This window comes from Heterocephalus glaber, unplaced genomic scaffold (assembly GCF_053883595.1).
Source record: "Heterocephalus glaber isolate CG9 unplaced genomic scaffold, H.glaber_assembly_v1.0 deba00001600, whole genome shotgun sequence".
NCBI classification, from domain to species: Eukaryota; Metazoa; Chordata; class Mammalia; order Rodentia; family Bathyergidae; genus Heterocephalus; species Heterocephalus glaber.
The window spans coordinates 19,566,311-19,588,166 of record NW_028258372.1 but is presented as its reverse complement, the minus strand read 5'-3'; the positions used below and the strand labels follow the sequence as shown (position 1 = coordinate 19,588,166).

The following is a 21,856-nucleotide window of genomic DNA, read 5'->3' as shown; positions in this document are numbered from 1 at the left end:
AAGCTTTGACCATATAAAATTACATTTATGTGATAGTTTACTTTTTTGATGTACATTTAATTAAATATGGTTATAAAGTAGCTTCTTGTCGACCTAATCCTAACCTCTAACCCTAACCCTAATCCTAAGCATTTTATTTTTCATTGAGGTTCTTTGTTTCTTAGTATCACAATGGAATAATGAGAAAATAAAAACAAAAGCATGAGTCTTTGTCTCTGTAATCTCTACCCCATACCTAGGTTTCATGAAATATCCACTATTAGAAATCTAACAGAAATCTGTTCTATTTCTATAAAGAAATCTATTCTATTCTAATCCACTAATTAGAAATTTTTGTTGACTACCATTTTAAGTTAGCAGTTTGAACCACAGAATAAACTTAAATTGTTATTTTGATATCTACCACACATTACCAAGTGTACAATGTACCACACGTTACCAAATTTAATAATGTTCTATATTTATATATAATACTACCTTATGATTTAATTAAAATGGTTAAGCATTTATAAATGAAATCCATACTTCCTGTAAGTACAGTTATACATTGGCACTTCATTGCAAAAGAAAAATTTCATCACTTAAGAATAATTCATTGATTATGAAAATATGTTTTTAAAAATGGATAATTTTTAAGATTAATATACAGGTGGGTGAAAAACAGGTATTAAATACATGAATATTCTTTTTGGATGAGTTCCATGGGATAGGCTAAGTTTTCTTAAAATAAATATTGATTGAAATTTAGGCTAAAGATGCTTTCTTCCTTTTCCAGTAACCTACAGAGGCATGCTGCATTGCCCCAGAGATCTTTGAATTCAAAATCAGAATAATCTCTCTTGTAAATTTTTATTGCTGACTTGCATTATTATCTCTCTGCACATGTCTTTGAAATGGTAAATGCTGTGGGAAGAGAGCTTCAGGGGTGATTTCTTCATTGACCCCTTGATCTTATATTTCAATAAGAACTTCACTGCCAATCTCTATTAATGATATTCTAATAATTCAACTATATCTGTAGAAGAAATTGCTAATCCTAGTCTGTGAGGTCAGTTTCTGCAGTACTTATTTTAGATTTGATTAAAGCTTTAAAAATCCTAACTAACAACTTCAAGGTTTGATTTATTAATTTTTTTCCAAGTTTTCTGAAGTATTTCCATAGAATCCAAAATATTAATCAGCTAGAATATTTCTTTTATTATTTTGTCATCTCTTACCAACTATTGTAGCAAATTTTTAAGAAATTTGTTGAAAATAGGCCATGAATCATTCACTGATTTGTTGATCTGTTATTTGAAACAGTGCAGTTGTATTTGTTGGAGTAAGGGAGGAAGGCAATAGTGAAAAGAAATGGTTGGATGATGGCTGAAATTTGAGGGTGAGGTAGAGTATTTTGAAAAATTGTAATGTGTTAAAAAAGAGTATTTTTATTAAGCACTATTTTTTTTTTGATCTCTGAAACAAATTAATGTAAAAACTAGCTTTTAAGTATCACTTATATTACCAAAGCTTCATAGTCAGATCTCATTCAAAAGATGTTGGAGGGTTGGGGATTTAGCTCAGTAGCGCAGCACCTGCCTTGCAAGCACAAGGTCCTGAGTTCGATTCCTGGTACCAAATAAAAAAGAAGAAGTGTTGGAATACTAGCTAAAGAAATAAAGTATTGCTTAATTTTGTAGTCACTATAGTAGCTACCTAGCAGCAAAATTATTTGAAATTCTGCTACTTTATGACCAATATATTTTTTGTTCTGTGGATTTGCAAAGGCAATCAGACCTATTTGGTTGTTATGAAACACCTGTCAAAGAGTATCATCCTTCCAAATAACTTTTACTTTTTTGGGGGGGGAACAATTATCCCTCTGAACTGTGATTTTTTTATGACAGATACTTTTCTGAAGTGATGATAGCACTCTTGGCTACAGTGAAAGATTTCATTCTTTAGTGTTTCACTGAGACAATAATACCTTCTTTAGAATTTATATTTCTAACAAATTAAGGATTTTTTAAAGGAGGACTTTGGTGTTCTCTTAAAGATATCTCAGAATTATTCTCCTGACTTATTTATTGAGTTGATGTTTTATAAAGTTTGTTTTAATGAAACAGCAAGTGTTAGTGAAAAGCAAGAAAAAGTTTAAAATATTTCATTATTTATAAGTAGATTGCCTATAATTATGAGACAGATATTCTCCTAAAACAAAACACCATAAAATTGACTCTTCCTGTTATTTTGCCAATTTTTTAAATTAATTTTTATTTTTCCAATTCTAATTCAGGAGAAATGTTTACTGAACAAATGAAACACTGAAATGGTGTTATCTTCAAGCAATGCATTACTTAAAATAGTGTGCTCTTCCATATTAATAATTATATACTTTGTTCCTTAGCATTTATTGATTAATGTGTGAATATGCTAGGTTCTGATGATTATGAAGATAAACACAGATCCTGCCCTCAAAGAGTTTAGTTTATGGGGGAAAAAGCATGGTAAGATCATTTAGAAAAGTGTATGTATAAATCTATTGGTACATGAAAAAAATGAACAAATAGACACAAAAATCTTAAATATTCCTTTTACACATCACAGTCTTCTTAGAAAACAACTGAAGGGACAAAATTAACTGGCTTTAAATCATCAAAAAGTCAAGCACATAAATATTTTACATTTTTCTGTCTAAAAATATGATTTGTCTAATGAGTTTTGAAATTGTTACCATTAATTTGCTGAGTGAAAAAATTAAGAATTTTTGGAGGACTTTTGATATTCTATTAAAGACATCTCAATTGGAATTATTTAAATTCTTAAATATTGTCTTAAATTAACACAATTGTCTTAGAAAAGGTTCTAGTCAAAGTGTAGTAGGTAAATAAATCCTGATAGTATGATAATGTGTTCCTATTTTCTGCAGTTTCAAGGTCAGGAATAATATACAATATTGCCTAAGTATATGCAAATCATTAGGCAATTTTAAATAATAAAATAGGTTTTGCTAAAGGATAAAACACTAAACTGCGTTTTCTTTTAGGTCAGTACTATAATTGTCCTTATCGTCTTGTTTGCATATTATTAGAGATTTGAAGGAATTAGTCCACTTTAAAAATTTAAAGCTCTGTGTTCTGTTTTTACTTACAACAATATAGAATTAAACAGTTATAAATCTGGAAGAATTAATAAAATTAAGGTATTAAATTTTTGTTTTGTTTAATATCTTTCAGCATTGAATGATTTTAGATCTTGAAGTTTCATTTAAAATTTAGAGCTGGGCAAAGTGTATGTGCCTGTAATCACAGCACTCTGGGAAGTTAACACAATAAAATAGCAAGTTCCAGTCCAACCTAGGCAACTTGGCAACTTAGCAAGACCTTATCTCAAAATAAAAATAAGAAGGGCTGGGAATATAGCTCAGTGTGAAGATCCTGGGTTCAATCCCCAGTACTGCAAAAGTAAATAAATGAATAAATAAATTAGTAAATAAGTAGATAAAGTTTAGATCATTGTTCCTGTATAGCATTGTTCTATAATCAGCTGGAATACTGTCCCAAATACATTAGTCCAGTGCCGGGGCGTGTGTGTGTGTGTGTGTGTGTGTGTGTGTGTGTGTGTGTGTGTGTCTCATGTCACATAGTCTAGCAGTGTATTGAAGTTTGGAGAAAAGTAGGAGTATTTGGAGAAAGAGTAATAAAATTTTAGAACTAGAAGGGCTCTTAGAAAAGTCACCTTTGTCTAATATGAATAAATTTGAGGCCCATGGACGTTAAGTAACTTGACCTAGGTCACACACATAGCAGAAAGAGCTAGAACCAGAATTTTGCTCTCTGGACTTACTCCAGCTAAGGTTAAGGTTAGCTTTATCTGCATTCAACTTCATAAATTTTGAAAGCTACATTGATGACCTAAGATTATCTTTTCCAGAAACTTATCCTTCTAAATAGTAATTGTTGAAGCTGGAAAAATGCTGGATGGTTCATTACTGGAGTCGTATATCAGTGGAGTATAAATTTATGTAAAAGTATGACTTTAAAAGCAAATTAATCATTCATTAATCCCCTAAGTTCACAGATTATAAAAAATAATGATTTTCGCCAGAGATTTAGCTCAGTGGTTCAGCCACCTGCCTCACAAGTGCAAGGATGCGAGTTTGATCCCCAATACAAAAAAAAAAAAAAAGACTTTCATACTAGATGAAATATATTGTATATTTAATCCTAGCCCAGTATCCATCAAAATCCTTGTTAGTCAGTGCCTTGACATCAGCTATAAAGAATATCAGTATAAATTGCTGTCAATTAAGGCTATTAGTATCATTTTCTGTTAGTAGACATTTATGCCTACATCATTCACAAATTTTGTTTCTTACCAGTGCTGCACCTTGAAGAATTGTTAAGTATGAAGTACTGCTCCTTTATCTCAACTTTTATTCAACTTTTTAAAAATGCTATTAATTCTAGGATATATTTATATTAAATAAGGAAATATGCTTCTGAGAAGAAATTGTAACTTTATGATTAAGTTAAACTTACACTGTTTCTTAAACTTTTATTTTCATTTTCAATAGAAAATGGCTACTGGCTAATAAGCCATTTCTTCTGCTCATTTCTAAACTACAGCTTTTGAGTATGTTTAACCTTTTATTTTTACTTATTTATTTATTTATTTTTATTTATTTATTTTGATGCGGGGATCAAACTTGGGACCTTGTGTTTGCGAGGCAGGCGCCAGAATGTTTAACCTTTTAAATGAAAAGTAAATGTCAGTTCTTGTTCTAAAAGAGAAAGTTATTATTCTCTATATTGAACTGGGCAAGAAATTTAACTTGTATATTTTTATAGCTTATTTCACATGTTCCAGTATTATTTTACTTTTTGTACTAGGTCATGCATGCATTTAGCAGTTGTACACTCAAGAGGGTGAGTGATACTTGAATGTTATTAGTACATTTTTTGAACCTTTTGCCATATAAATTTGTTTTTGGCATAATATTTTGATATTTGGCATCAAAATTAGTTTATTATACATTCATAAAGAATGGCAAGGAAAATTGCAGAGTCTTACTAAAATTTGCAAAACTATTTTTCCTTGAGCTTCTGTGCAGAAAATCAAGGCAATCCAGATATGTGTGTGTGCGCGCGCGCGCGCGTGTGTGTGTGTGTGTGTGTAGATGCAGGGGAGGTAAAGTACTATATGTGGAAAAACAAACATTAAAACAGTCTGTTACCTAAAGGTATATGTACACAAGATTAAACATACTTTTAAAGTCCAAGTAAGTGGCTGGATTTATACCTAGATTTTCTCACTTCTGTATCTAATATCTATACTGATATTACTCCTTGCCCTTCCAAGGCAATAAATGTTGCCTTGATCTGTGAGTTTTTGTGTGCATGTGAACAGGAGCATACTCTGTCAAAGAGAATTAACCTTTGCGAATTATAGCTAGACTTATTTATCCATTCATACACATAAATAATGATCTAATTGCTACTGCAAAAGAAAATTGGGCTTTTAAAAATGTATATAATTTTAACATATGGAATTTTCTTCCTACCTTTAACTTTATAATTGAGCTTTCCCTTGGATATTTTTAACAGTATTTATTGAGACTAGCTAACTTTATTGTTTGTGCATCCTGATATTTAATAAAATGGGTATTTATTTCAATAGCATTATTTAGGTGGGCATTTGTTAGGTTGGACAAGATAACTCCAGTAGATCCTGTTAACAGTTTTATATTTAGAGATTAACAAGGTGTTTTTCTATAATTTGTTTTACTGAATTATATTATTATTTCGAAGTTAGATCATGATGGTAAGGTTAGGTAAGGAAAATTGTCCTTTTTATTTAATTTCAAACTTAAAATACATGACACGGTACAGATTTAAAAATCAGTTTGTCAGGATTGCATATGTATATAGAGTTGCTGATAAGCGAGGTTCATGACCATAATTGTACTCTGTTTTAAACCTTATTTGAAAGCTTATTTAGCCCTACACTGTAGTTTTCATTACCTTACTCACAGATACATAGATTTAACTAAAATATATAGATGATGATTAAGCAGTATTTGAGAACAAAGGCATATTCAGAAATTATTGTTAAGATCTACAGCAGTACATTTTTATGCCATACAGAGTATAACATTTGCTTTAACTGAGTAGCTTATAATGTTGTTAGGAAGTATATTGAAAGTTCTTCACTCAGCCCTTACACTTTTCCTTTCTCATTCTTCCTGCCTCTTGATCTCTTGGTTTTTAAAATCTTCCTCCTTATTTTGTAGACACTGCTCTCCTGTTCACTACTTCTTCTCTGTCTTTACGTCTCATCACTGGGCCTCTCTCAGTGTCTGTTTTCCCAATCTTCATCCCAAATTCCAGCTGTATATCTACAACCAGTTGGTCAGGTAACTTTGCACCTTTTTCAGTGCACTCTTTGATAGAGCATGCTCTGTTCTTTATGTTTTGTTTGCTTTTTTTCCTCTTTTTTTTTTGACAGTCTGGAGGCCTCTTGTCAAATATGTAGATTTTACCATTAATTTGATATGATGATTATTTAAGAAGTGAAATGACAATTTATCTTGTGTTTTTGATTGTTGGATACATGAATGCATTTTTGTTGGTTAGTTACTGCTATAGATCTAACACCAAATAATATGAGCAGCCCCTCTTTCATTTAGACATGGCATCTACATTTGAAGAGTTTATTTTATAGCCTCTGAGGTAATCAAATTAATAATTTCTCTTAACCTTTTGGACCTAAGATATGATTGGCTATTTAATTTTAGAGATTGGGTTACATTGAGAAATTTTATACATTTAATGCATCTTTTCACTCAAATAAATAGTTATGTTTTATATGCATATGACATTTGACTGGTGCTGTGTTGTCTATATGGAAAAAAGATAACATTGTATCTCTTAGGCAGTGGAAACCAAACTGACTAAAACAAAGCCCGACAAAATTCGAAAAGGGATATAAACATGTTTTTGTGTGCTTGCTTGTTTTGGAGCTTTGGGGTTTGTTTTTTCTTGTTGTTGTTGGCCTTTGTTGTTTGGGGTTTTGTGTGTTTTCTAGTCTCATCTGTCAGAATAAATTTCTTACATCTTTTGTTATGAAAAAGAACCACCTATAAAAATGAATATGTGTTAACATTTTAGTCATGATTGTCCATATATCCTAAAGATTTTAAAAATTTACCACTATTTTTCCTTTGCTAATCTTATGAAACATAGTAAGTAAAACGCAAATTCTCTCATTTTCTGAATAAGTCAACTCATCAAAACTTCTGTTATTTCAAGCTTTTTTAGAGAAGAGTAGTGAATGTTCTGCTTTTGTACAATTTTTAAGATACTGAGAGATAGAGCTTTCAAGGGACTCTGCTTATAGGTTTCCTCTAATTGGCCTTTATGATGTGATTATAGGTTTCTGACAAAGCGAGAACAAAAATTAATGCAACGACGACAACATGCAGAAGAGCTCCTCGAGTGGAAGCGACGTTTAGATGCAGAAGAAGCTGAAATTCGTCAAATGGAAAAACAAGCTTTGGCTGCCTGGGACAAAGAATTAATGAAACCCAAAACTCCTAAGAAAGAATTGGAAGACCAGAGATCAGAACAGAAAGGTAATAAATAGGAACTGTTCAGATTACAAACTAAGGCCTAACATATTTGACAGACATATCATTTCTTTTTAAAGTGTTAATGATTAAAGGTCAAGAAGGTAATACAACTGTACGTTCTGTAGAACTCAGATAAGAAAATATGATCAATAACTTCTTGTCGGTACAAACTTGAAAACTTGGAAGAAATGGGTAAATTCTTCTAGAAAATGCAACTTACCAAAGTTTTCTCAATGAGAAAATGAGAACCTTCTTAGTCCTTTGGCCATTAAAGAAATTGTACCCCAGTAGCTAAACACCTTTTACAAAGACTTTAATAGTCTGTTAGAAATACAAAGGAGGAAAACCCAGGAATGTAGTTTTTTACTTTTCCATAGAATGGAAAAGAAAAGCATTTCTCAGCTCATTTTAATTTTGATACCAAATCTATAGAAGGACAATCTCAAAAGAGGCCAGTCTTCTTTATTCTAAATAAAATATTAGCACACCAAATCCAACCATATATGCAAATTTCGTATCTCATAATCAGTGGGGTTTAGAATACATTTAAAAAATGATAGTATGTTAAATTACTTTAAAGGAGAAAATTAGATTTTTATCTCAATGGATTCAGAAAAGATATTTGATAAAATTTGAAAAGCATTTGTGATAAACTTCAGATCAAAGGTAACCATAGGAAAAAAGCTGTCTTTACCCAGTAATGGATATTAGCAAAAACAAAAACTCAAACTTAAAACAGATATCTTACTTAATGATAAAACATAGAGAGTTCTCTCTTTGAATTTGGAAACAAGACAAAGATGTTCATTTTCACCTTTTGTTAAACATTATGTGGAAGTTTTAGACAGTTCAATAAGGCTAGACAAAAGAATTAAAAGCTGTCAAAAGTAAAAGAAAAAATCAGAAGTCTCATTATTTATAGTTGATAAAGTATGCACATAGAAAATCCTGAATTCACCTGTTGATTGTTGGAATTACTGAGAATTTTGCAATGTTAAAATCCAAAACCAAAATTGTATTGCACATATATAGACTAGCAGAAGTAGATTAGAAAAATCTAATTTTAAAAAAGATACAATTAGAAGTTGGGGTGTGGCAGCACATGCCTGTAATCCCAGCATTTGGGAAGTTGAGGGCAGGAGGACTATAGCAAGTTTGAGGCCAGCCTGAACTACGTAGTGAGACTACATCTCAAAAAACCAAAAAAAAGATACAAATTGAAACAAAATATAATAGAAATGAAAAAATATGAAGTACCTAGACATAAATTTAACAAAAATACACAAGATATTTATGAAGGAAAGTTTATAATTTTATTAAGAGACATTAAAGACTAAAACAAATGGAATATTATTCCATATTTACAGATAGATTCATTGTCATCACATGTTAATTCTTCCTGTAAAAATCTGTAGATTCAAGGCAATTTAAATCAGAAATCCAGGACACTTTCTTTATAGGAATTAACAAACTCATTTAAAAATTTATGTGAACAAACAGAGAACCAAAAAAATGAGACACTTCTAAAGAAGAACCAGAAAATGCAAGAACTTCCTTTACCACATATCAAAACTTCTAATGGTGTAGTAATTAAAACAACAGGATATTTACACAGACACAGACAAGTAGAATATGAAACACATAACCCAGAAAAAGACCTGTGCATGCATCTATGGAAGGTGGACCTTGTAGACCCATGGAAAAAGAAAGAACTCTGGATAAATGTTTTGGGAAGAAATAATGGAGTTGGATCCATACCTGACAATATGAAAGGTCTGTTCCAGAAGGAAATGAAGACTTAAGTGTAAAAATTAAAACTCTGAAACTTTCAGAAAACAATATACAAGAATTTTTTATGACATCGGAAAGGCTTCTTAACTTGTTATATAAAGCAAAAACTATAAAGTAAAAGATTGATAAATTTTACATCATTAAGAATTTCCATACATTAACACCATTAAGTAAAACAAAATAAACCATTTACAACACATACAGCTTACAAAGGAGTAGTATCTATCAAGAATATATAAGCAACTCATATGAAATAGAAAAATGAGAACCATGAGAAAATTAGACCAAAGAATAAACACTTCACAAATGAAGTATTCCATTTGGTCAATGTGGATATGAAAAAATGTTCAAGCTTATTCACCAGTGTATTTAAACCAGTGTAACCATTGTATTTAAACCATAGCTACCATTACATGCCTATATTTGTTTCCTAAACTGCTGTAGGAAATTACCACAAATTTGGTGACTTAAAAAAAACAAAGATTTATTCTCTTTTATGGAGGCTAGAAGAACAAAAATCAAATTGTTGGCAGGTCTGTCTGCACTGCCTCTGAAAGATCTAGTGGACAACTCATTCAGTCTGTCTTCTGGCTTCTGGTGGCATAACTTATTTACATAGTTTCCGCCTCCATGTCTGTCTTCTCTTTTATCTCTTATAGAGGAAACTTTTCATTGGCTTTAGGGCCCACTGCAGTAACCTAGGATGATTTTTACTGTGAAATCTTGTATTACTTCTGCAGACTTCTTTTTCAAATAAGTTTACATTCATAGTTTTCTAGGAATTAAGATATAAACATATCTTTTGGGGGACTACCATTGAATCTTCCACAGTGTTCATCAAAACTCTTGGTATGTAGGTGGAAAAAGATCTGTGGTATACATGTGAATTGTTAAACCTAGTTTGGAAAACATTTGGCAGTAATGTAAATATTAATAAAAGTAAAAGAATATATATCCTATAATTCAGTTCCTTTCCCAGGTATAAATTTTAGAGCAATGGTATTACAAATATAGTCCATAAAACCCAAGGGGAGTCTCTGAAATACTTTCAGGGAATCTGGGAGCTCAAATTATTTTTACAATAATACTAACCTGTTATTTTCCTTTTTTTATACTGATGGTATAAAACCAGGCAGTGGCACCGGTCTACACTAGTAATAATTGTATTATTTACCATCCTATACTAACAATTAGAACATACCAGTGTTATGCAAGAATATTCTTGAATAAATATTTTTAAATATTAATTTTATTAAATCTTGACTTTTGAGTACATACCTTTTTAATACTGTGTGAAAAAATAGAATATAACCATAAAGCACTTGTATGTGCCAAAGCATGATGATTATATTGAAGGAGAAGCACTTCAATGTATTGATTTGAATTGCAAGCTGAACTAGCCATTTTTTTCATGGAGTACCATTTTTAAGTAGGTGACCAGCAAACTAGGGTTACTGGGGCTTGGGCATTTTGCAACTAGTTTCCTGATGGATATTGATATTAATCAGGGATCTTTCATATTGTTAATGAAGTATGTCAACATTTTTCATAATTCAGGGAACCAGTATTTTCCAAATGACCAGTAATGATTTACAAAATCCTACATGGGTGAAAGATCTATTTCTAGTACAAATAGTACAAAATAGATCAGTAGATTTAATGTTATTTATTTATTTTCCAAGTAGAAGTTCCAGGTTGTTTTTTTTTTGTTTTGCTGAATATGGAACTTGGGTCCTCACGCATGCTAAGCAAACTCAACTACTGAGCTGCATCTCAATAAATATTTCTATTTTAAATCAGTGTGACTAATATGTAATCAATGGTTAGATTTTAATGTAACAAATCATGAGAAGTTTATTGATATAGTTTCAGGATCCACATTACAGTTAACACTTAAGAAAACTACCACTTGTGAAGTTTTCGTATACATCCAAAAAAAATCCATAATTATCTATCTATAAAGACTCTTAGAAAATTCCCTTTTTTGACATTTCTCTGAATTTTCTGCATATGCTTCAACTAAAGCGTATTGCCACAGATTGAGTACAGAGCAGATACAGGCGTCATTGTCTTTTTTAATGATAGACATTGATAGTATTTATTAATAAAGTGGAAAACTATTCCTCTTGCTCACTAAACTTTTATGGAAAAATATATTTAAAAAATTTTAAATGCTATATATAGTAACGTATTAGATTTATTAGTGCTTTTTAAAATAAATTATTATTTGAAACTTTTTTAGTTTTAATTTCTAGTATGGTAAATACTGATGCATATAACCATAACTACATAAACTATAACTCTTTGGTGTCCTCACTAATTTTTTAAAATATGAAGGGATCTTGAGGCAAAAGTTATGAGAACTGTTATTCTAGAGCAGTGATGGTGAACCTGTGGCACACATGCCACAGGTATCATTGAAAGCTCTAAAAAGTTCGCCATCACTGCTCTAGAGCATACCATATAGGACATTACGTGCATGTTGTTCATTTTGCGAAGTTTTACTTTTTTCACTCTTAGTATATAGGATATACAGTTACGCATCACTTAACAGTTGGGGATATATTCTAAGAAATGTGTTTAGATGATTTCTTCATTGTGTGGACATTATGTAGTGTGTGTACATAAATCTAGATACACAGATCTAGATAGTATAATTCAAATAGTTGACATGGACATGGTCTCGATATAATCAAGTGACAAAGGATAAATTCAAGATATGAAGCTGCTGTGGGCATAACATAGCATATTGTTTTATAGCAGTTTTTTTTTAATAAGCAGGAGTACACTCTAAAATGACAGTTAAAAGTATGGTATAGTAAATACATAAACCAGTTAACATCATCCTTGATGATCTCTATTAAGTATTGCACATAACAATTAAGTATGTCCTATACTTCTGTATACTGTAACTAGCAGCACAATGGGTTTGTTTCCATCAGCATTACCACAAGCACATGAATAATGAGTTGCACTATGACTTTACAGCAGCTGTGACATCACTAGGTAATCTTTGTGTGTGTGTATATATATACATATATAAATAAAATCTCTATTCACTGTTATATATGTGATCTGTCTTTGACTGAAACATTGCTATGCACTGCATGTCTGTATTTTAAAAAAAATGCTAAAAATTGGTCAATAATTATCCCTGTTTCTTTAGAACTACCTGAATATTGCCAGTTTTCTGCTGACATATAACTGTCTTAAAAGTCAGAGATCCAGTTAGGTACCACTTCAAATCCATAGGATGGCTGTTACTTTAAAAATAAAAGATAAAAAGTATTGGTGAGGGGTGGGGATTTAGCTCAGTGGTTCAGGTGCCTGCCTCGCAAGCGCAAGGTCCTGAGTTCGATCCCCAGTACCAAAAAAAAAAGAGTAGCCTGAAAAGTATTGGTGAGGATGTGGAAAAATAGAAATCTTTGTGCACAGCAGGTAAAAAGTACAGTGGTTGCAGTTTCTCTGGAAACAGTAAAAAACAAACAAACAACTCCTAAAATCTATTGTCATGAGTCCGAGCAATTTCACTTCTGGGTATAAACTCAAAAGATTTGAAACAGGGTCTTAAAGAGATATTTGTACAGCCAGGTTTACAGCAGCATTATTATAGTAGTCAAAGGTGAAAGCTACCCAAGTGTGCATGGATATTCAAATATGGCTGATTTATACAATGGAATATTATTCAGCCATAGAAAGGAAGGAGAAATTCTGTCAGTGCTACAACATAAATGAATCTTGAGGATATTACAGTAAGTGAAGTAAGCTAGTTGAGTATCTACAGTAGTCACATTTGTAGATAGACAGTAAAGGATGGTGGCCAAGGAGCTGGGGATCTGGAGGATGGAGAGTTGTTACAGAGTTGTACAGAGTTGTTCAGTTTGGGATGATGATAAAGTTCTGGAGATGATAGTGGTGATGGTTGCACACAATATGAATGTACTTAATGATACAGAACCATATGCTTTAAAATTATTTTGGTAATAAGTTTTATTTTACCAAGACTTTAAAAAATTAATTTTAGGGCCGGGGATTTAGCTCAGTGATTTCACCACTTGCTGTGCAAGCACAAGGACCCAAGTTCAATCCTCGGTACAAAAAAAAAAAAAGAAAAAATTAATTTTAAGAAGTCAAAAATAGAGGGAAAGGTCTAGAAAGCCACACACTCTAATCAGAGTTGGCCACTGGCTTGCCTTTGAGACACATGAAAGTTGTACAGGTGGAAGCGGTTGAGGATGAGTATGTGAAGTAGTCACTTATGTCTCTTAATGTTGTCATTTTTGACCTCCATTCTTCTACAGTACTTAAAAAAATTTTTTTTTGTTTTTTTGAGACAGTCTTGCTATGTAGTTCAGGCTGGCCTTGAACTCAGTGGCAATCCTCCTGCATCAGCCTCCTGAGTTCTGGGATTGTAGGCATATACCACCATGCCCAGCTCCTACTTTAAAATTTTTTTTTGGTACTGGGGATTGAACTCAGGTCCTTGCGATTGCACAGCAGGCGGCAAAACCACTGAGCTAAATCCCCGGCCCCCCTACTTTTAAATTTTTTAAGTAAGAGAAAAGACAAAAAAAAATTTTATCTAAATAAACCTGATTGGAGGAGGTGGCAGTTCAGGTGACTTTCATTTTCTCCTTTATAGTTTTTATATTGTTTGAATTTTTAAAATGTGTATGTATAACTGTTGTCAAACAAAAATCAAATATCTATGTTGAGAGTTACAAAGTAGAAATGTAAAGGAGCGTGCTTCTATGTAAAATTTAAACATTTTCTAAACCATTTTCAATTTATCCATATACCATCTTGGCATAGATGAGTTATTCTTTTTTTTTTTTAGTACTGGGATTGAATTCAGGACATTTGTTTGACAGACTGTGTTTTCAGGTCCAGAAGAATATTTGCAGATCTTAAAAATGTTTAAGTGATACTAACAGTACTTATCCAAATCATATTATAACCTAATCCTTTATAGACATTATAACTGTAGAGGCAAAGAAACAAAGCAATGTATATTTTTAAGATTATGCAACTATAAGTCGAAACTTTTCTGTGTGGTGTCAAACGTATTTTTGTTTTCCTAGAAAGAGCAGAATCCATAATAGACAGGAAATTCTGGAGGTGAGACAATGCTACAAATTCTGAAAGTGCTAATAAAATGCATAGTATACCCCCATCAATGCTTGCTTCTCTGGTTCCTTCATTTCTAGTGCTGTGTACATCCCACGTTATAAATATACCACCATTTAATCGACTTATTGTCACTAGATATTTGGGTTTCTTCCAGTTTTTGACTATTGTAGCAATCCTGTCAATAACCATGCAGAAATTTTGCTTTATATAGGCAAGATTTCTATAGGATGCATACCTCGGAGTTGGATTGCTAGGTCATAGAATATGATATGTTCTGATCTTTGTCACGTAATACCAAATTATTTTCCAAAATGATTGGACCAACTTCCATTTTCAAAGGAATATATTAGATTCATAATTTCTCTGCATCTTCACAGTTAAGATTGTCAGTCATTATCCTTGCTGATTATATGTGATAGGTATCTTCCCTTGGTTGTCACCCAAAGTTCTTAAACTAACAGACTCTATAGTAGATGTTGTGACAAAATAAAGAAATTATATCTAGATGCAACCAGTAAACACAAATGTAAAATATAAAAATTTAATTTCTCCATTGATAATTTTTGGTTTTGTGTATTTTTTTTTGTTTTCACCCTTTCTTTCTAGAAATAGTAAGTGAAGAGGAATCTCCATTACCTTCCTACTCTCATCTGAACAGTGAAAGCTCAATTCCAGAAGAAATAGGTAGCCCTGCTGGTATATATACAACACCTGAGTCTGTAGTGCAGGAGCAGCAAGGGAGTCCTGATCACAGTATACTTACTGAAGAAATGGTTTATTCACAGGAACTAGAATCTTCTACCTCTCCTAGTAAACATGTAAGTTAATATCTTAAAGCTTCCTTAGAAAATGCTTTTCTGGGAGGTATATTATTAACAGCTATATTACTCCTATTAATGACAGCATTAACTACCATCTGTATTTGTAACATACAGTATGTAACATTTGAGTAGAAATAAAGTCTTTATTAACTCATGGATTTACAAATATATGAAATATTGTTTTAGTGGCATTTACAAAATTGTATGCTGTCAGGTCTGTTAATTTTGAATGTATATGAACTTCTAAAGTCTTTAATAAAGATAATTGATGGGAACATCATAAATTCTTTCTGAAATCTGTGTTTTAGCCTAAAAACAATAAGATCTTAAATAATATCAGAGTTCCTGTATTATAATTTAATGACTGTTCACTTACTCATAATCAGAATAAAAGCAATGGTGTCATCTCTTTAAAGCAGATCTGAAATGTTTGATTCTAAGTTAGAATAGTGCTCCTTATTAGAATAAGATTTTCTACACTATCCTTAACTCTATCTATACCATATAGAAAAAAAATTTGGTGATAAAAAACTCATTATAGAAACTTATTTTTTAAACTTGATTTTATAAAGTGTATCAAGAAATTAGCATAGGAATATTAAATATTTAGTGAACACAGTTTTAAAAAATGGAATATCTTTTTGAGAATCTTCATTTTAAACGTGGATATAAAGAATTAACTACAGGGCCGGGGATTTAGCTTACTGGTTTTGCTGCCTGCTGCACAAGTGCAAGGACCCGAGTTCGATCCCCGGTACCAAAAAAAAAAAAGAATTAACTACATATCCCCTGTTGAAAAATCAGTCACAGTCATATCTGTTATACTACCTGAAAGATTTGGAGAAAAATCATTTTTTGTTCAATGATAGTGCTGAGAATACCATACTGCAGTGTTCTTATGTACATATTTGAAAACAGTGTTTAGATTATAAAAGGCTTCTAATTAAATTATCATGTTGGTGATTTTTAAATTTACTGTATGGTAGTAATAGGCTTGTTGTATAAATAGTCTCCTTGTAGCATAATTTCTACCTTCTAGGAATGTATAACCAACTGTGCACTTTGACACAATCTTACTAGTTTCTAAGTTTCTGTAAATCTGTTGCATTCTAGCTAGCATCATATTTATGATATCCACAAACTAAATGAATACTAAAAAATAGTTTTTTTCTTACAAAGAAATTATCAAGGAAATTAAAATTAGTGGTGTCTTAAAGTGATTTTATAATAAAAGCTAATATTTATTGAGTACTTACCCATTGCCAGGTAGTATACTAAATGCCTTCCATGGATTATCTCATCTAACCCTCACAACAATTGAGTACATTGCTGTAATTTTCACTTTAAAGAAACTTGCCAAAAGTCAGAGATAGAAAGTGGTGGTAGCAAGGAGTCAAATCAGACATTCTGACTCTTGATGTCAGGGTACAAATTTAATTTTTCATAATAATCTTGTAGTTAGTCATGCTCTATTTTCTCCCTCTTCTCTTCCATAAAAGTAGTACATATTTAGTATTTGTAAATTAAAATAATTGGGAGAATAAATAACACTGACACAGTAACTACTTCTAAATTTAGTCTACATTTTAAAAAAAGCATACTTTTGTAACTTCTTTTTTTGCCTTTAAGAAAAATTGAGGTCTTATCCTACAGAATTTGTAAAAACATTTTCATTTTTTGTCGTAGTTACTTACAATACCTTGTAAATAATATCTTTAATTGGCTAGGACCTCCAATTTTAAATAGAATTTCACAGTTATATCACAGAACAATTCTCACTTTGTTTCTGTTTAAATAGTCACCTCCCAAAAGCTGTGCATCTGTGTCAAAGCAGGAGTCAAGCAAAGGAAGTCATCATAGGACTGGAGGACAGTGTCGTCTTCCTATGAAGTCCCATCACCATTGTTATAGTTGGTCTGATGAGTCGTTATCTATGACACAGTCAGGTAAGGCTAATGACTTTTTCTTAGTACAGTATTTCATTTGTTTTTTTGTAAGCTGTGCCTAACCACAAGTGCAGTGTTATCCTTTGTTGCATTTGTAAATACATTCTTTTTGCCAAGATTAAATCATATATTTCTTTGCTTGTCAATAATTTCAAAAAACCTGACAAACTGCTTTATTCTCATGTGTTAGTGGACATTTGTTCCATAGACAACGCAAATTGTAACCAGGCTCTGCCCAGCAGATCTCCATTACTAAACTCCTAGGGAGAAGGGTCTATATATGTTCTTTTTTTTTTTTGGTACCAGGGATCAAACTCGGGTCCTTGTGCTTGCGCAGCAGGCGGTGAAACCACTGAGCTAAATCCCCGGCCCAAGGGTCTATATGTTCTTTTTGGGGGGTTTTTTTTTTTTTGGTACCGGGGATCGAACTTGGGTCTTTGCGCTTGCGTAGCAGGCAGCAAAACCATTGAGCTAAATCCCCGGCCCTAAGGATCTATATGTTCTTAACAATTGTATCACCAGGATCTAGCAGGCATTTTTGATTGCACGTGGTAGGTATTTATTAAATATTTCTTGAATGAATTAATGATAACCATGAAGAGAAATAGAAAGTGGTAGTACAGAAAGGCAAAAGTCTCAAAGGAGGAAAAGGAGAGAAGTGTAACAGACTTTTGTCTATTTTCCCACAGCCTTTACTCTACCACAGATCCCTTTAGATTATGAAAAAATCAACAACCTCTGCTCTAAAAGGCTTTGAGGAGCTTCTTGACCTTGGGAAACATATCTACAGAGATAGTATTTGGTTTATGTAAAATTATGAAGATTAATACTATATTGAATATTGCCACATTAATTGCTGTATTGAGTTTTTTTTTAGTTTTCTGTTGAGAGTAGAGAGTAAAGAAAAATGACAAGTGCTAATTTTTTTGGTGCAGGGTGGGATCGAACTCGGGTCCTTGTGCTTGTGCAGCGGACTGCAAAACCACTGAGCTAAATCCCTGGCCCTTTGCCCATTTGTTTTCCATGTTTCAGACATTAGTAAATCATAAAATTTTCTCGCATTTGTTCTCCTTTATTCTTGGACTAATTGTATAATATCTCAAAGGGTAGATATACCATAATTACTACTCTTTAGATTTTCTCATTTTTCAAAATTGCAAATGCTCTAATGAACATATGTATATGTTATTTTACAATTTGTTGAATATTCACATTCTTTTTTTTTTTTCTTTTTTTTGGTACTGGGTATCGAATTCAGGACCTTGAGCTTGTGAGGCAGGCTGTGGCACCACTGAGCTAAATCCCCGGCCGAATATTCACATTCTTAAAAATAGAATTATTGGATCAAGTCAGTTGAATGTTTTCTTTTGTATTTATCTCTGGAGAGTTATTTGTATTTTTGTGTATTTGCTTATATGTACTCTGAAAAGTTGCTGGAGTAATATGTCAGTAGATGTAAACTTTGGTATGTTCTTGGAAACATAGGTTATTATTTTGAGTCTTTTACTTGTGACTTTCTTCAAGTTTCTTCCTCGTATTGGATTATCTTAAAATCTGAAGCAGTGCAATCATGTCTTCACTATCCTTACGTGAGTTATAAACAAATGATTAATGATACTATTTTAAAATATTGTTTTATTGATAAAACTTGTTCAGGTAAGAATAATTTTAGAAAAATAGCCCTTAGATTTCTAAACTATAAAAGCAGTTTACCTATTCAAAATGATGTCATCATGAACAGTATTTATAGAAGTGGTAGGTGGGGTTATATGATACCTGTACTTCACCAATGCAGAGTTTATCAAACAAGCTAGCATAATCAACATGAGAAATAATCAAAACCTTAATCAGATTATTCTAATTATTCTTGTCTTTACATGTTTCAACAAACTAAAGTACATTTTTATGTTACTTCTCATGTCTACCACCTCCTCAAAAAATCCCATAGAAGAGAATTTCATAAAAACAATACAGAATTCATATAGGGAATTGGTTGGGTTAAAAAATTTGAGAGATTTTTTTTTTGTACTGGGATCGAACTCGGGACCTTGCGCTTGCAAGGCAAGCGGTGGAACCACTGAGCTAAATCCCCGGCTAGAGATTCTTTTATATGTTCTTGAAATTATGCAGTAAAATACTAGATTTGGGCAGAAATAATATGTTCCTGTTTACTCTTACAGGCTTTTTATTTAATTTCTAACTGCCTTTGGTTTGCTTTTAGTTTCTCTAGTACTTAATATATAAACATTTCCCTGTCCTTGGGAACTCCCAAGTTTTTCATCAACTGCTATTAAATCTTCACAACCTTAGATGTTAAACATATTTTTATTAGAGCCTGGTTGGTAGTACACACTTGTAATCTCAGCACTTGTGAGGCTGGGACAGGAGGATTGCTGCAAATTCAAGGTCATTCTGGACTAAATAGTGAGTTCAAAGCCAGACTGAAGTAGATAGTGAGATCTGGTCTCAAAAAAAAAAGAAAAAGAAAAGATTCTTTAAAATTAGAAAATCTCAGTACAGTAAGTCCCCAACTTACAGTTGTGAACTTTCACAGGTGTCCTGTATGAGATTCACAAGTGTACTGTGTAAAACTCACTTTGTTGGATTACAAATAAATCTGAGTTATGAATATTCTTCTGAAATGGAACTTGTTTGTAAGTTGAGGACTTACTGTATATACAGTTTTTAAAATAGTTATTTTGGGGGCAAAATTGAAATTTAAGTCATGGGAGTGTAGTGGTCTATAACATGTAACACAGTGTCAATTTTTGGAAGCACATAAATCTTATTGGGCTAAAATATACAGTTTTAGAAGATTTAAAGTTATGGATTTATGCTTCATCTTAGATGATTTTTAGCTCAGGGTTCTGTGAGTTTGACTTTTATATTTTATATATATGAGATCCCATGGTGTCTTAAGCAGTTTTCTCATTGCTGAGACACAATACCTGTGACCTACAACTTGAAGGAGAAGGTTTCAGTCCATGATCTGCTGGCTCCAAAGAAACCAGTATGGCAAAGAAAAAGCTGCTCACTTTATGGCAGCCAGGAAGCAGAGATCAAAGGGAGGAGCCAGGGAGGGACATATACCCTTGTAGGCCACAACCTAAGTGATCTGCTTGTTCCAACCAGGCCTACCTCCTAATAACACATTTAGCTGAAACTCATAAATAGACTAATCTACCATTGAATATTGTGCCCCCATGATCCAATCACCTCCCAAAAATCTTGCCTACAAGTGCATGAGGCTTTGGGGGTACATCTAGATATAAAACATAATATGTGGTATTTGTCTTTTTTTTGCCTGACTTATTTCACTTGATGTAATATTTTCCAGGGTTATTCATATTGTTACAAATAACAGTTTTCTTCTTGGAAGGTAGCGCTGAATAGTGTTCTCTTGTGTATACTGTATATACTTCATTTTAGGTTGATTCTCTTTTTATTTATTTATTTTTTGAGCTTTTATAATATTCCAGGTACTAGGGCCAGGGATGTAGCTCAGTGATGCCGCATCTGCCTGCCTGGCAAATGCAAGGCCCTAAGTTCAATTCCTAGTACCAAAAAAGAAAAAAAAAATGCCAGGTACTGTGCCAGATGGTTCACATACCTTATCTTCACACCAGTTCTAGACATTATTCTAGATATTGGTCAGGTCTAGATATTGGTCTAAGTAATAGATCCAAAGTTTAAAATTGGTCTTTGTCATTACTTCAATTTATGAGTGTTGATCAATAAATTGTGAGCTTTGTCCATGCTAAGGGCTTGGTATAATGCCACTACTGGTATAGAGCAGGTAAAACTTTCCTAGTACACCTTAAGTCCATGTTACAGAAGTGACAGGAACTAAAATTGTTATTTCTAGCCCAGGCATTTGGATCACAACATTTTAAAAAGACTATAATCTTTTTTCATTTAAATGAATTCCTTAACTAGTTCTTAGGCAATTTAATCCAAATAACCTAATCAAAACCTGTTTTATAATGTAATGTTGTATAGCACATCTGAGTCTTCAGATTTATATATAATAGTATTTTGGTTATTAGGCTATTAAATGGCTCACTCAACATTATCGTGTAGAAATGACACCATTTTGTGGTTCCAGGAGGTGTAGTATAAAGAGCAGTCATTTGTATACTATGTAATTTCCATGTGTAGTGAAATAAGCAGTGTCTTTAAATGATACATGTTTGTTTTCATAGTATATGTATAATACATAATAATAACATGCTTTTTTGTGATGTTGCCCTGACTGGACATCTCATGTGTATGTATGAATTACTGGGGAGAAAACAAGATTTAACCAGCTATATTTCAGTAAATTTAAGTATCTTAGGAGCTTTAAAAAAAGGTACAGCTGGGCATGTTGGCACACACCTATAATCCTAGCACTTTTAGAGGCTGAGGCAGGAGGATTGAAAGTTCAAGCCCAGCCTAGATGACTTGTCTTAGCAGGACCCTTACACACACACACACAAAAGGTGGGTAGGGGAGCTGGGTATATAGCTCAGTGTGAAGGCCCTGGGTTTAATCTCCCGTGCTGGGTGAAAAAAAGGTTA

At 32.4% G+C, this 21,856-nt stretch overlaps 2 protein-coding genes across 10 annotated transcripts in view; one reads left to right on the top strand and one right to left on the bottom strand.

Annotated features, from left to right (window-relative positions):
- The window catches only part of Cep350 (centrosomal protein 350), a 171,732-nt gene that overhangs the window by 111,658 nt on the left and 38,218 nt on the right, over positions 1 to 21,856 (top strand). For 5 of the 8 annotated variants that reach the window (XM_087194408.1, XM_087194406.1, XM_087194407.1 and 2 more), the window contains 4 exons: positions 6,272 to 6,394; positions 7,413 to 7,612; positions 15,137 to 15,348; positions 17,150 to 17,297. In XM_087194408.1, coding sequence (XP_087050534.1) covers positions 6,272 to 6,394; positions 7,413 to 7,612; positions 15,137 to 15,348; positions 17,150 to 17,297 — 683 coding nt within the window. The remainder of the gene's footprint in view (positions 1 to 6,271; positions 6,395 to 7,412; positions 7,613 to 15,136; positions 15,349 to 17,149; positions 17,298 to 21,856) is intronic. The other 3 variants (XM_087194409.1, XM_013075361.3, XM_021265331.2) reach the window with 1 other exon arrangement.
- The window catches only part of LOC147823126 (uncharacterized), a 156,749-nt gene that overhangs the window by 107,546 nt on the left and 27,347 nt on the right, over positions 1 to 21,856 (bottom strand). The window lies entirely within an intron of this gene.